The following is a 14661-nucleotide window of genomic DNA, read 5'->3' on the forward strand; positions in this document are numbered from 1 at the left end:
TACATGTGGCTCCTTAGACTTGTGGTGGTTGTGCTGCTGCTGCTGTTGCTGCTGCGTTATGGATTTGTGAATAGCAATGAAAAAAAGCGATGTTTAAGCTTGAAAACCACACGACGACTTCAGGTGAGGCTGAATGATTTGTTGCTGTGGTTTACAAATTACGTAGAGGCGGATCTAGGATCCTCCCATGGGGGGTATGTCCGGAAATGCCAAGCTCTTTAATTTATTCTCTCCAGTAAATATCAATAAAATACTGATTTTCGTGGTCTCAATTGTGGGGTAATCGTGACCCCCACCCCCTGCCGCCTCCCCCCCTCCCCAACCTTGGTGTCCGTGTCAAGGGACAGAAGATTGTCCGACTCCACCCCCCCCGCCTCTCCCACACATCCGCTCCCCTCTGAAATGAACGGCAGCTCGTTCGGATGGTTGAGGGTAGAAGGGAGGAGGAGGAGGAGGCACGGGGTGTGGCGGTGGCTGTCTCGGGAGACTTAACGAGTCAATATTCCGGTTGGCGGGACTTGACAGTTCAGCGATTCCAATTAACGCGACTCTTTGGGCAGTGGGGAGCGGTAGTGTAGCGGTTAGCGCGCTGCGCTATGAACCTGGCGACCCGGGTTCGATTCCCGCTCATGGCTAACACAAGTGACGATTATCTGAACCGGTCCTGGGCCTCCCCTAGGTCGACTCAGCCTTAAATGAGTTCCTGGTGCGGTGTGTAAACATCGCCACTGGGGAGACAAAGGCGGTCGGGCGTGGTGCTGGCCACCTACCCCCTCGTGTACCGTTCCGGCCTTCATAGGTGCTCGCTAACAGCACTTGCCCCTACAGTCTGTTAAGGCTATACGGGGGATCTTTGTCTTTGTTAATGGGCAGTGCAGTCGGCACGGCAGTCGTCTTGTGCCGGATTTTGGGAGCCGGCTGAGCCGATGCAGGTGCGAGTGTTCAACGCCTTTTGCTCACCCAGCCGATTCCTCCCTCTCCTCCTCCTCCAAATCATCCTCCTCCCTCCTCCTCTCCTCTGTTGGCTTCACTGTCGTCTGCCTCCCACTCGCACACCTAATCTCCGTGATAACAAACCCTCCACAATTAATATTTAGCTCTTTTCCTCCCGATGCCTAATCTCACGAAAATAGCGATTGTTGTCTGCTTACAAATGGCGTCTTTTTTTATTCAAGGCTATAAGTGCAATGGAATTGAGTTTTTGGTTGTCATAAAAAAAGACCTTGTTAGAAATGTGATTTTTCTAATGTGGATAGTAATTATTTTTTCCAGTGTTTATATATGAACTGCACATCCACGCTTTCAATACGCTCCGCTGTCAAATCGGCCATAATGGATGAGCTAACTAAGCAGTTAAACTCTCTTGGTAGAAATTTTAAATTGGTAAACTTTTGCAGTTTGTAATCAAGAACAGTCACTTTTTCATACAAATGCGTTCACTTCCACGATAACGGAATTGGGATGTGGCATGCCGAACCCAATGATCACGCAATACGGCATAAGCAGTTTCTAAATTTCGTTACATTAGCCAGTTTGTGCGATGCATACCCGAATTTATAAAATGTTTGCACGGGGCTTATAATTGTGCTTCCTTGAAATTATCCAGGGTTATATATAAAGTCATTAACGTATCTAGCACTGACGGCTTGAGAGGCAATGCATGTTGTCAAATTAATCTTTTTAAATCCTTTATATTAAGTTCACTTGCTTGCTTGCTTGCTTACGACCGTGCAAATTTTTCGGTCGTTTTTTAACACACTTCCCGTGATACAATCGAGCTGACATTTTGCACACAGACTCATTGTGCGTGACAATTAATTTTCGTGAAATTTTTTTCCCAAAATTTTACACTGTTTAAGGAATTTTTTTAAATATTTAATTACCAATTGCTTAATGGTGGCAGACAATCATATGACCCATAGGTGGCAGCCATCTCAAGCCAGAGGACGAGAGGACTCAAGCCCCCACGCATATAAAGGATTTATAGTGAAAAACTTTGTTTTTACGGGTTATTTTTTTTTCATATGGAGAGAGACAGAACATAATGTCTGTTTCCTTTTACCTATAATGCTGCACAGCAACGCATACACAATGAGCTTGTGTTCGGAATTGCGTTCAACTTCCAATGGTCTCCCATTGTTTATACGCAGTGCTCTTGTCAATAACATCTGTTAATCCAGCCGCATTTGTTGATCAAACCTGACTCTGCTGATTAAACCCTTAAGGGCAAAGCCAGTCCAGAGTTTGCTTACTTAAACAAATGGCAGCTTCATAATATTGGTCTGAAAAAGCCAACGTAGGCCAGGCGATACTACGAAATGTTTTTAATTTGAACTGTAGAACGGGTCGAGAGATGCAATGGAGCTGTGCAAACATTTGCCTCCTTCCCGGCGGAGTGATGATCGTTGCATTTCCCCATCAGCAGCCGGAGGAGAGCTGCCTGCTTGGCCTGTCCAGGAGAGAATGGAGATTCTAATCGCACAAATGAGTAGAGGCAGCGATTCCGCGACTGAACCCCATCTCCCTGAGAGTATTGTTTATCCCCCCCTCTCCCTAACTCCCAAGAGCCTGAACGTTAAATAAATGTAATTGACCTTCCACATTCTGGGGGGGGGGGCACGTCCGCCACGCAGATTGTGATGGGATATTTACCCCCCCGCCTCCCCCACAATTTGTTGAAAAAGTGTCCTGTGTGTGGCAGTTTGAGAAATCCAGTGGTTTATCGCGCGGCGACTGCTGTCTGAACTGCTTTCTTTTTTTAGTACGACGCATGTCGTGCTCCCGCGATGTTAATGCTTATCGCACCAGACTTGCAATCCTCGGGGTTCGATTCCGTACCCCCCCCACCCCACAGCGCCGCAGTAGGGGCAATGTTTTGAGTTCCTTAAAAATCCCACGCTACCCCTCGTGTGCCGTGCCGGCCTTCATAGATGCGCTCGCTCGCAGCACTTGCCCCCAGCAGCATGCCACAAAGGCTCTTAGGGGGATCTTTGTCTTTGTGTGTGTGTGTGAGCGATTGAGAAGGCTGTTGATCCAGGAGAGACCGAACCTGGCTGCTATTGCATTAAGGATGGCCTTGATTGAGTCAATTAAGAGGCGTGTGTGTGTTTTGTCGGCTTGGAGTTGCTCCCATAGGCTCCGGGCGACAAGGGGAGACGATGACCGACGTCCACTCAGTGGTTTTTTGGGGGGTTGTGACCAACGGAGTGATTGTGCGCGCCGACGAGTTCAATTACCTTTCGGTGGGAGCCATCGGTCAATCGGCGAAGGCAAACACAATTAAACTCGGAGCTCCCGTGAATAGGGGAAAACACGCCTGCAGGACTGGGCCAGATGCGGGCCACCGTCAATTGATTCGTAATAACTGCGGCGTCCTACATCCCGATCCTCGCTGGTGACCGAGGTACAGGCGGGTTTGTAAAGAGCTCGGATGTGGGAACGTCTGTGTAAAGTGACAGACGGTCATGCGAGACTAAGTTACTGGGCTGCTTTAGACTTGGGGGGGGGGGGGGGGGCGAATGTGTGTGAAACTAAGAATATATTGCCGTGTCAAAAGGGTCATAGTTATGAGCGTTTATATAAGAATAGGTTTTACCCTTTCTGGCAATAAAACAGGTGTTAAGATGTAAAAACACCAAACTGAAACCTTATACAAGGAATCATGTCTGCATTAACCACAAAACTTTAAAGCTTTCGTGACTGCAGGGATTCATATTCTTGGTTCTTTCGGTAAGGTCACGTAGAAGGGAAATAATAAAATAATACAAATATTAAACAATACAAATTCACACCTGATGATGATTGCTTGTGTTGCAGTCGAAACGTCGTGATAATTTTTTTGTTTTATATTTGTATTATTTTATTATTTCCCGTTTACGTGACTTTACCGAAAGAACCAAGAATATAAAAAACGTACTCTGATAGTATATGCATTGTCTTTGAAACTGATTGGTCTACACCAGAGACGGCTTTCTCTAGAGCCTCGTCTCAGTGTTAGACCAGAGGACGCCAAAAGGCGGACAGCACAAAGACAATGCCACTATCAGCACATTGAGAGCTCGGGGTGAGCAGCTACATCATGGGGCCTCCTATCCTTTTGTTCTTTCGGTCAAGTCACGTAGATAGAAAAATACAAATAAAGTCACTAATGTAGACTGTAGCCTGGTTCTTAATCGGAGTGATTGTGCTGGAAATCTCTAATATGGACTGTAGCCTGGTTATTAAGTTTGGTGAGTGTACTGGCAGTCTATAATGTAGACTATAGCAATGGTTATTAAGCTGGGTGAGTGTACTGGCAGTCTATAATGTCGACTGTAGCCTGGTTATTAAGCTGGGTGAGTGTACTGGCAGTCTATAATGTAGACTATAGTGATGGTTATTAAGCTGGGTGAGTGTACTGGCAGTCTATAATGTAGACTGTAGCCTGGTTATTAAGCTGGGTGAGTGTACTGGCAGTCTATGATGTCGACTGTAGCCTGGTTATTAAGCTGGGTGAGTGTACTGGCAGTCTATGATGTCGACTGTAGCCTGGTTATTAAGCTGGGTGAGTGTACTGGCAGTCTATGATGTCGACTGTAGCCTGGTTATTAAGCTGGGTGAGTGTACTGGCAGTCTATAATGTCGACTGTAGCCTGGTTATTAAGCTGGGTGAGTGTACTGGCAGTCTATGATGTCGACTGTAGCCTGGTTATTAAGCTGGGTGAGTGTACTGGCAGTCTATAATGTCGACTGTAGCCTGGTTATTAAGCTGGGTGAGTGTACTGGCAGTCTATGATGTCGACTGTAGCCTGGTTATTAAGCTGGGTGAGTGTACTGCCAGTGTATAATGTAGACTGTAGCCTGGTTCTTAACCTCTCTTTAGTTTGCATGTTCACCACAAGTATATGTGCTTAATGCAGACATGATTCCTTGGCAAAAGGTTTCAGTTTGGTGCTTTAACATCTTAACACAACTGTTTTATTGCCAGAAAGGGTAAAACCTACTCTCATATTTTGATATACTGGCAAAGAGAGGTCCCATTTTGTGAGCATCTATAGACAACGTTCTGCTGCGGTTCGTGATTGCAACGCCGTTGGGAGTGTAGCCTTCGTCGCCCCGGCCTCCGCTGTCACTGCTTCTGTTGAGCTGGCCGAGGGTCGAGACGTCTCTGGCAATCGGGGAATCATTGGTGAGAAATAAGTCGGTTTGATCTCGAATCTCTCTGCTTGGGAACATCGGTGTCCATTTTCTCGACGCCACCTGTGTTGGGGATCGTTGTATTCCTGTCCCCGTTAGCGGCAAACCCTTGATTGGCATTCTCCACTCCCGTTGCTCACGCCTGTGCCAACTCAATCAATCTTCCTCTTTGTCTCTGTACCCCGCACCTCTCTTTGCGCTGAAGTGACCCATTGCAGCTGTCTTTTGCCCTCATTCAGTTTCTTCACGCATCTGGAATCTGCTTCCTACATCTGCATGGTTTTGTTTCCTGGAGCGTCAGCTGTAATTGTCCTTAATTCAAAGCGGTTTCAGAGCTTTAATATGCTCTTTAATCCTAAAATTCTATGTTTGATTCCGGACAGAGAGGGAGAGACTTAAGAACGACCGCTCGTCCATAATTGCTGTCATCTTTCCCCCCTGTGTTGGAAATGATTACCACCGTTTAAAAGAACATGTGTGGAGTTCCGTCCTTTTCTCATCACCTGGTTGACTCCTGCTGTGTTCCAATTTATTTTTCTCGGTCCTGTCCCCCTGGCTTGATGAGGTTTGATTTGCTCGTAGAAAAAATAAATAATCTTCTTTGTTGTACCCAGGGCCGGATTAAGATTGTGTCGGCCTCAAGGCTAGAGGTACTGTGAGGCCCCCAGCAATATTTTCAAAAGTTAAGGAAAAATTTAATTTTTTTTTACAAGGCTAACAACAACTAAAATTCAGCATTCACAAGTGAAATAACTTTTCAATCTTGATTTGAATAACTTTTCACTTAATCTCTGGAGGTCCCTCCAGCTGGCATGGCCCCTGGCTGCAGCCCCTAAAGTCACGTGCCTTGATCAGGCCCTGGTGGCACCCAAAGATATTTACCGTCCCCTGCTCCTTCATCAGCGGGGTACTTTATTCCAGCTGGAGCTGTCAAGGAATGAGTAACGTAGTTACATTGCCTCGCTCTCACGTATTGATCAGCAATAACGTGGGAGCTGACGAAGGGAAAGGAAGGAAACATGAAAAAGCGCACAAAGAAGCATGAAGAGGTGCATGCTAACAATGACAAGTAGATTTCAGCAAGAGGAACACGTAATGTATGACTTACAGTTAGTAGCTCAGCTTATTGGAGAGTATATTTAGCATATTGATGATATTGATGTAGTTTATATTTTAGTTTTTTACGTGGTGGTTTGCTGCTGCAGCTCCTTACTATTAAAAAATTCCTTCCCTTTATTACTGCTAACCCTTCCTCCTCCCTTTGTTGCTGCTAATCCTACATAATGCACGGGCATAATATGACTTTGAGACCCCCCCACCTCCTACGCATTCCACAAGTAGTGACTAATCCCATATCTGCATTTACCATAAATATGCTAAATTCCTTTGTATATATGCAAATTCCTTTGTCAAGGCGCCCGTCCTCCCCTAACCCAGCTAAAATATACGCTGCCAAGTTTGGTGGTGCTCATTCAGACGCTGTCTATCCGACAGACCTGTTCTTCACCTGAGGACGGCTGCTTGCGTTGCAGGCCGAATCGTCATGAGAATTGTATTTTATTATGTTTTATTTTTATTATTTTATTATTTCCCTTCTATGTGACTTTACCGAAAGCAACCAAGAAGATGAATCCCTGCAGTCACGAAAGCTTTAAATCGAAATAAAAGGAACACGTGGCTTAGAGAATATCGTATTGACTGACGTGTTCGGCCCAAGCGCGCCTGGCAGAACATGCCAATCAGTCGGATGTTTGGAATTTCACCTAATGGCAGAAAGCGGAGCGCGTATCGGAGAACACATGCAAATTAGATTGATAATGTAGCTGATGAACGAGGCTGGTCGCAGAATGGCGGCCAAAAGTCGGGAACAGCGCCAGGGAGGACGTCCACGGCGGAGACGTGAGTGAGTGAGTTGGTGAGTGGTGGGTGAGTGGTGGGTGAGTTGGGTGAGTGAGTGAGTTGTGGGTGAGTTGGTGAGTGCGCGAGTGTGTGTGTGAGTGTGTGTGAGTGTGTGTGTGCATGATGGCTGCCCAGCCACCGCATGCCTAAACAGCTTTTGTTCGGCCGGATCGAGGGGGCTAGACGGGCGCGGCACGGGCTGGAGAAGAGATGGAGTGATGTGGTACAGGAGGACGTGGAGCTGAGTGGACTTGCCGATGACTGGTACCAGCGGTGTCAAGATCGGCCTCAGTGGAGGAGGCTCGTGAAGGACGCTACTGGGCAGTTGGAGGCAGTCGCCCTCCAACAACAACGGAGGGCGGAGGAGCGACGCTCACAACAACGAGCAGAGCGCCGGGTGGCTAAAGCACAGCAAGTTGGTATAGTAGGGGGCACAGGTGGTGCATCAGCCAGTCATCTCGGTCATCTCGGTCAGTCGACCCATGGCACCTGGGTCTGCCCCGTGACCTCCTGCCAGCGGGCGTTCGACACTTCACGTGGCCTCAAGGTGCACTTGGCCTGGCACAAGCATCGTGGTGACGTCACCGCCACTTAGTGGCGAATGGCGGTTGTTGTTGTTGTTGTGTGCATGAGTGTGTGCATTGTGGCGTCGCAGGACTGTGAGGCACGATGTTGATCACGTGAGGAGGTCTTCGTCCAGCTGTGACGTCATCACGGCTGACGATGATGACGACGACGACGTCAATAACAAAGTCGCCATAATGGAGGGCGGCTTCACGATACGGCGGTGTTCGATCTGAACGCTGTCGCCGGCGCCTCCGCCGGCTCCGGTGCATGCGGTGCATGCGGTGCATGCGGTGCCTCCCGACCGCTCGTTAGCGTCGTGCCCGTTGGCATTCGTTCACACCGGCTCCAGGGCAACTGCTGCGCTTTCTTTAATTGTTTTTCTGCTTGGCCCCCCCCCTCCCTCGACAATTAAATTGACGCGCTTCAACGCACACGCTCGAATAACAGGCGGAACTTATTATTGTATTGTTTTTTTTTCCTCTCCCGCGTGGCAGCGTTTTACTTTGATTTTCTGTGTGCGCCACCGCTGCTGCCGTGGTTTGCTTGCGAGCCCGACCTGGAGGCTAAATAACGCCTTCTCGCCTCCGAGTGTTGGTTTCACATTAAAGCCCAGATTTGCCGCTATTGGGGTTCAAGGGCACCGCCGGCTCCGTGTGGTTATTCAGGGCTTGCCTCGGCTTAGCGAGGCCTGCAAGATGTTGTTCTTCCTCTATCAGATGCAAAGCGGAGGGGTTTTTTTCCCCTTCCTTTATTGGTAATTCTTATCAGACCCCGTGGTGTGAAATGTTGTCTCCAACTTTTAACCATTCGGTCTCTCTGGCCTTTCTTCTAATGTGCTATGAATAGAAGGGCCATTTACCCGGATTGTCACCTCTTATATATTTCCTTCTAAAGCTATTGTCGACGTGGTAGCAGCATCATCATCATCGTCATCAAATTATTAACTTGTTTTAAGTTATAGAAAGCAACGGTGCAGAGCGGTGGCGCAGCAGTTGTGCTGAACAACGAAACCATAAAGGAAAACCGATTCACAGTTGATTTTTTGAGTTTGGCCACGCAAATGATTTGACCAAATTCTTTGGCCTGAAAAGCTCCACCACCTGACACAGCCAATGGGATTAAATGGTCGCGTGCACGAATGCTTAACGTGTCAATCTTTTTATTTCGGCAAACTCCGTTGAGATGAAGGAAAAGTCTTGAATCCCAAAACTTGGCAATTAGTTACAATGTTTTGCAAGAATCTCACGAAGCGTAGTATTGGCTCCGATATATTGGCTGTGAAAGCCCATGTGTTCGTTCAATAAGTAAACTGTCGCATGTGGGAATACATGCTGCTGGTAAGCGTAAATCTGGAAAGCCAGTAGAGTGAAATTCGTATTGTGTTTGTGGTGTTTGTTTTGTGACCCCAGCAGCGCATGTTAGGGTTTGTGCATTTGAATATTGCGCTTGCTGAATCGTATTTTGCATCACGGCGCTTGTGGAGTTTGTGTTTCATTTAGCTTGTGGCTCTCGGAGACCGTTACATGCCAAGAGCGCTCTTGAGACAAGAAGAGGGGATGCATTGGCAATAGGTTCAAACGAGTGTGTTCTCTTACTACGCGTGCGCACAGCAATTCTGGGTGCCCAGGACGGCGAATATCAGAGACGGGAACTTTGCTCACTCAATTTTGGTAACTGCCTTTGTTGCAGCTCATCGACGCAAAGCTTTCCACGTCGTCAATTTAATAGCTTACCGGCCCCTATGTCAATCCACCCAGGGTTTGTCTTGATCCCCGACAGGCATGCCGAAATATGCCTTGTAGGCCTCACACATTTTAGCAGAGAGTACTTTTTCGCTCTTGTCTTGATAAATTGGCCGTAGACATATAAAAATGCGTCTGCCGAATGCTTGCAGCTGTACGAAGGCCCTCCCACGCCGAGTCGGCTCACGGAGATTGTTTGACCATACTTCACCACGACGGTCACCATAGGGTTGGTGAATGGGGGGGGGGAGGAGGACGCCACGGCAGGGTCAGATGCTGCCTGCCACTGATGTTAGCCGTGCGGCTGGGCATTGAGATCAGGCCACCGCTGTGTTCCTAGCACAGCTTGCTGCTATCCGCTGCACCGCGGCTCCCACATCATTGAACGCCGACCTCGTAAATTGAAATGCGCAACTCGCACGGACGTTAACTTGGACGCGGGCGCCGCTTACGTAACTAAAAAAAATGGATTTTGTTCAGAAAAATTGTTTTGAGTGGCATTCAAGGTAATTGCTTCGTGCACTTACCCCCCCCCCGCCCCCCAGCGGTTTTGAACGCCGGGTGTAAGCGCCAGCTCCTGGTAAGAACGCGGTGGCACACAGCTTTTGGGGCAACCGGGGTAAAGGTTTCCATTTGAACGTTTCATTTCCGGAACCGAGCGCACCTTTCCGCAGATTTTGCCTCTTGGCTCCCCCCCCGGTGCGTGTTACACCTCGCAACTGTGTTCACGCGTGGATGTGGACCGGCGGCAGTGGCCAATTTCACGCGTGAAGTGTAACTGCCGCTTGCTAATGAGCCGACCCCCCCCACCCCGTAACCCGCAGCATGTTTTTATTCCGTTGCCCGTGACCCGTCTCCGAGCCCCCGCTCCCCCTGAGCAGCGTAGCGTAACGTTGTTCGTTGTTCATTGAGAATTCAGCCCAACATTAAATGTCCACGTGGGAGGATTTCGCATTTTTTTTTTTACTTCCAGGCAGTACCGTGGTACTGTTGAATAAGTTAGCGCTGTTTTTTTTTTTCCCCCAAAAGAGGCAGTCGGGTTCCTCTGATGTCAGAGAGCATCGGGGCCAGCACCGCTGAGACCACCGGGGTTTAAATTCTAGTTTCAAGCCACCCATGGATGAGCTGCGTGACCAGGTGATTAAGTGTAGTGAGGTGATGGTCTAAGGTAAATTTCGAAATATCACTGTCCTGGTCACAAAAGCAAAGTTTGTGGGGAATAATAGCCATTTTCTGTACTTCTGAGGCATAAGCAATTAGGAAACAACACTTACTACCCAAACCAAGAAAAAGAATGTGTTACACAGTGTTGTCATCATGAAAACGCAACTGCCATATCCTTTTCCGTTAACCTGTGTTGGAGATGCATATAGACAACATACAGAGGATTGCAATAATATTCATCACTTTATTGAGCAGCGGCTTGTTTTGTGTGGAACGCTTGACCGTTTGGAATATCGGGGTTCCACTGGTGGCGAGATGTTAACTACCTCGCCTGGTATACAGGAAGTCGAACGTTCTATCCAGACCCTAACGCCTGCTGCATATTTTGAGTTTGCGTGTCTCTCCTCATGGTCGCGTGGATTTTTCTCTGGGTCCTTTCGGTTTTCCCCTCCACATTTAGAATCAACATGCCTTCGGAGTGTTTTTTCTGCTATTACTTGCCACATGGTAAGCCACTTCGTTGAGCAACACAGCTTCATGGGCCTTACCTGGTAAAATAACAAAAAATTGTTGAGATCGCTGGAGTACAAAAGCAGTGAATGTGTGCCATTCAGATTCTGTCTTTCCGACAGACCTGTTCTTCATCTGAGGACGACTGCTTGCGTGGTGTCCTGAAACGTCGTGAGAATGATTTTATTGTTTTATTTTTTTTATTTTATTATTTCCCTTCTACGTGACTTTACAGAAAGAACCAATAAGATGAATCCCTGCAGTCACGAAAGCTTTAAATCGAAAAAATTCAGTGAATGTGTGTTTAAATTCTCCTATTTAAGGAGGTGTCCTCACATTAAGTCGCCTATCTTTTCCACTATAACATTTTTTTTCAATACGCTTGTTTACCCAGAAAAGCCTAGTTTTCTTTTTAATGAGGGTCCTGCCAAGTTTTTGTAGTTGGAGGGGAGGTGACGGTTGCTCTAAAATACAATGCAAGTAATATAAATAATAACAACTGCTATTTCAGTTTCTACATTTGCGGCACATGGCGTAGCACCTGGCAGTGGCTGCAGGAGTGACGTGGATTCATTGCGTAAGACGTAACGCAAATCGAAAACGCGTCCATTTCCGCACGCTCGCAGGTAATCCGACGTCTTGTGAGCTTAAAAATCCTATAGCGATGAACTGATGCGTCGTTCCACCCCCGGGGCCATGACTGTACTGTTCGTCTTCCCGTCTATGATCTCTTCTTTACCTACCCCTCCCCGCCCCGCACCCCCCACAGCCATCTCATATCGCACAAAGCTCTGAGATTAATCATTATTATATATATTTATAATAATCCTCTACATGACCTGTGTAATTGTGCCGCGTTGTCTCTCACATCTTTTTCGCAGAAAAATGCCAAGGGGCATGAGATGATCGATTTGGTCTGTGACCACCTCAACCTTCTCGAGAAGGACTACTTTGGGCTGGCCTACAGGGACTCCAGTGAGCAGAAGGTAACAGCAGGGAAGCCAGCCAAACCCGAGGTGATGGAACGAAAGCAGAGAACGCCCTTTTCCTTGCACCTAACACTAACACTCATCACAAGCAACACGTTTGTTGACACCCACCGCGTGACTGTCCTGCACTCTCTCGCTCGCTCACACACCCACGCGCAGACGCACTAAAGTATAATTTGACATTATTGCAATGTATTATGCGTGTTAAACTTCTTTAGCACCGTACGTAGCCAACCGCGACATTTCTAATTAAAGCTGTATTATCAGCACTCGTGTACGATTTACACTCTTTTGTCACCGTATTATTTGTTGGCCGATGATGTATAACTTGTTTTTTTATTCCACGTGACCGTGAAAGCTAAGTTTGTGATTAATATTCGGGGTTGCTGCCACTGTCTGACGTGGCAAGCGCAGTGGACTTGCAATCCCAGAGGTCCCCGGTTGAATTCGATCTCCAGGCACGGCAGTTTGTTAAATCAGTTTAGATCAGCGGTCCCCAACCTTTTTGGCACCAGGGACCGGTTTCATGGAAGACATTTTTTTCAAAGAAGCTATCCAGCGACGTTTGTATTTTTTACTCATTTTGGCTACTAGGGGTTAGCAGCTTGTGGGTTTACCAAAACTGTGACTGAGACAAGTGCGCAGTGCGGGAAAGAAGCACGGATGGAAGTGGTAAATAATAAAATAATGGAGTTCACCTGCAGCGTCTCAGTTGATCGGCAGGTCATGTAGTCGGTGAGGTGTGGATACCCCCCCCCACCTCTTAACAAGATGTCTGGCCATCATGGGGGAGTAGGCCAAGTACCCTCTAGAGCGGGGTGCTCAGAGCTCTCTTTAGTGGAGGGCCTTCTGCCAACAGTGGCGAGAGCCAAGCAGTTTCATGGCTGTACTTTTACCGTCACCTGTTATACACATTATACTGTATGTGCACTAATGTTCTTTTTTTTTTAAGCGGACGACCTGTTCTGTTGCCAAGTATTTTTTTTATCCTATTCCCACTCAGCTTGGCTATTCTCGCGATAAATTCATGAGCAATCATTGCATGAGTAGCGTTTCCAATACAATGGAATTGGTGTGGATGGAGGGGGGCTGGGGGAGGGGGGGGCAGGGGGTTCAGGGGGGGGGGGCGGTTCAGGGGGAGGCGGGCGGTGGAGGAGGTGGTGGGATGGGTTGCTGGCTCAAAGAGTTCCAACAGCTTAAGCCATCAAAACTCGAAACATCTCTTGACTTCTTTATATGAACTTGCGAAAGTTCCTTTTTGATTTAATGCGATGTTTAAACCACCCTGGGGCAGTCCGTGCCTCAGCTTATTGTACGACCGCAATCGCCTGTGTTAAATCGGACCTGGATCTTGTGTTTGTTGATGATATAGGAAAACATTTTGGTTACCCCTGCTATGTATGGCAAGGTGATGGTTTTGATTGGATCCTCAGATGGCTCCTTCCTCACGGTTGGGGCGATGGCTTTGCGGATTGTGTAGTCAGAATATCCATGTAATTTCCATTCACTTTATTTTTTATTATAATTTTTCTATCTACGTGACTTTACCAAAAGAACCAAAGAATATGAATTCCTGCAGTCACGAAAGTTTTAAGTCAACTCTTTGCTCGTGCCAAAGCAGCGTCACGTCATTTTTTGCATCGTTGTGGAGTCAACACCGACCCCACCGGCTTTCCCATTCACCATGGGCCCTTACTTTTTAAAACACAAAGCATCGGTGTAGGACAGACGATCCGCTGTGCAGCCCAGCCCACCGCTTGAAAATCCATCGAACGAATACGTCTTCGGAAGAATTACGTTCGCTAATCGAAGGTTGCTATTGAGCTTGAATTCGTAAGAAGCAAAAACATCGGCTCCAAGACCAGACTGAACATCTTAAGAACATGCGTGTTCAGTGCAGCTTTGTATGCCTGCGAGACGTGGACATTAACAGGGCTGACAGATAACATGTTGTTGGCACTGGAAATGTATTGCTAATAGAAGGACACCACTGCATCGAAGTTGGATCCAAAGGGTGACCAACGTTAGAAGCAATAAAAATGTTTGCACGTAGAAGACGACCTGATGATGATGCAGGCAGCGATGAGAAGGAGGACTGGCACTGTTTGAACACACATGTAGGATGGACAACAACACGAACATGTGTGTGTTGTTGTTGTTCAGAAAAATGGAAGGAACCCGAAAGAGAGGAAGACATAACCAGACAATGGCTTGATGACGACATAAACGATCGGTGCCAGAAAGATGTGTGGCTCTACGTGAGCGTACTGGCACTAAAAGACAGCGAGGAAAGTGGAAACAAATAACGATGTCCAGTGGACACCTTACGGGGCTATCTGCCCATGGGATCGTGACGTCGATGATCATGTTGATAAATGATGATGTAAGAAGATGCAGAGTCCAAAAGCGCCCACGAGCAGACGCGAGAAGTGGCTTATCTTTGAACTCGGAAAAACGTTGCGACCCTTTTTTGCTGCACAACGAGGTGGGCCAAGCAACGGAGAGGCCCTGGTGTTGATGCGCCTTCAGGAAATTGAGGCGATTTGTCTCGCCTGGGCATCGTTGGCGTGGAGGAGAGTGGAGAGGGGGGGGGGCAGTGCGGTGGCGCTATTTCC

At 47.5% G+C, this 14661-nt stretch overlaps 1 protein-coding gene across 12 annotated transcripts in view; it reads left to right on the forward strand.

Moving 5' to 3' along the window:
- The window catches only part of LOC133349164 (protein 4.1-like), a 123346-nt gene that overhangs the window by 59423 nt on the left and 49262 nt on the right, over positions 1-14661 (forward strand). For 11 of the 12 annotated variants that reach the window (XM_061562421.1, XM_061562416.1, XM_061562419.1 and 8 more), the window contains one exon: positions 11939-12073. In XM_061562421.1, coding sequence (XP_061418405.1) covers positions 11939-12073 — 135 coding nt within the window. The remainder of the gene's footprint in view (positions 1-11938; positions 12074-14661) is intronic. The other variant, XM_061562420.1, reaches the window with a different exon arrangement.

Source organism: Lethenteron reissneri, chromosome 29 (assembly GCF_015708825.2).
Source record: "Lethenteron reissneri isolate LAM-NWPU_2019-01 chromosome 29, ASM1570882v1, whole genome shotgun sequence".
Classification (NCBI taxonomy): domain Eukaryota; kingdom Metazoa; phylum Chordata; class Hyperoartia; order Petromyzontiformes; family Petromyzontidae; genus Lethenteron; species Lethenteron reissneri.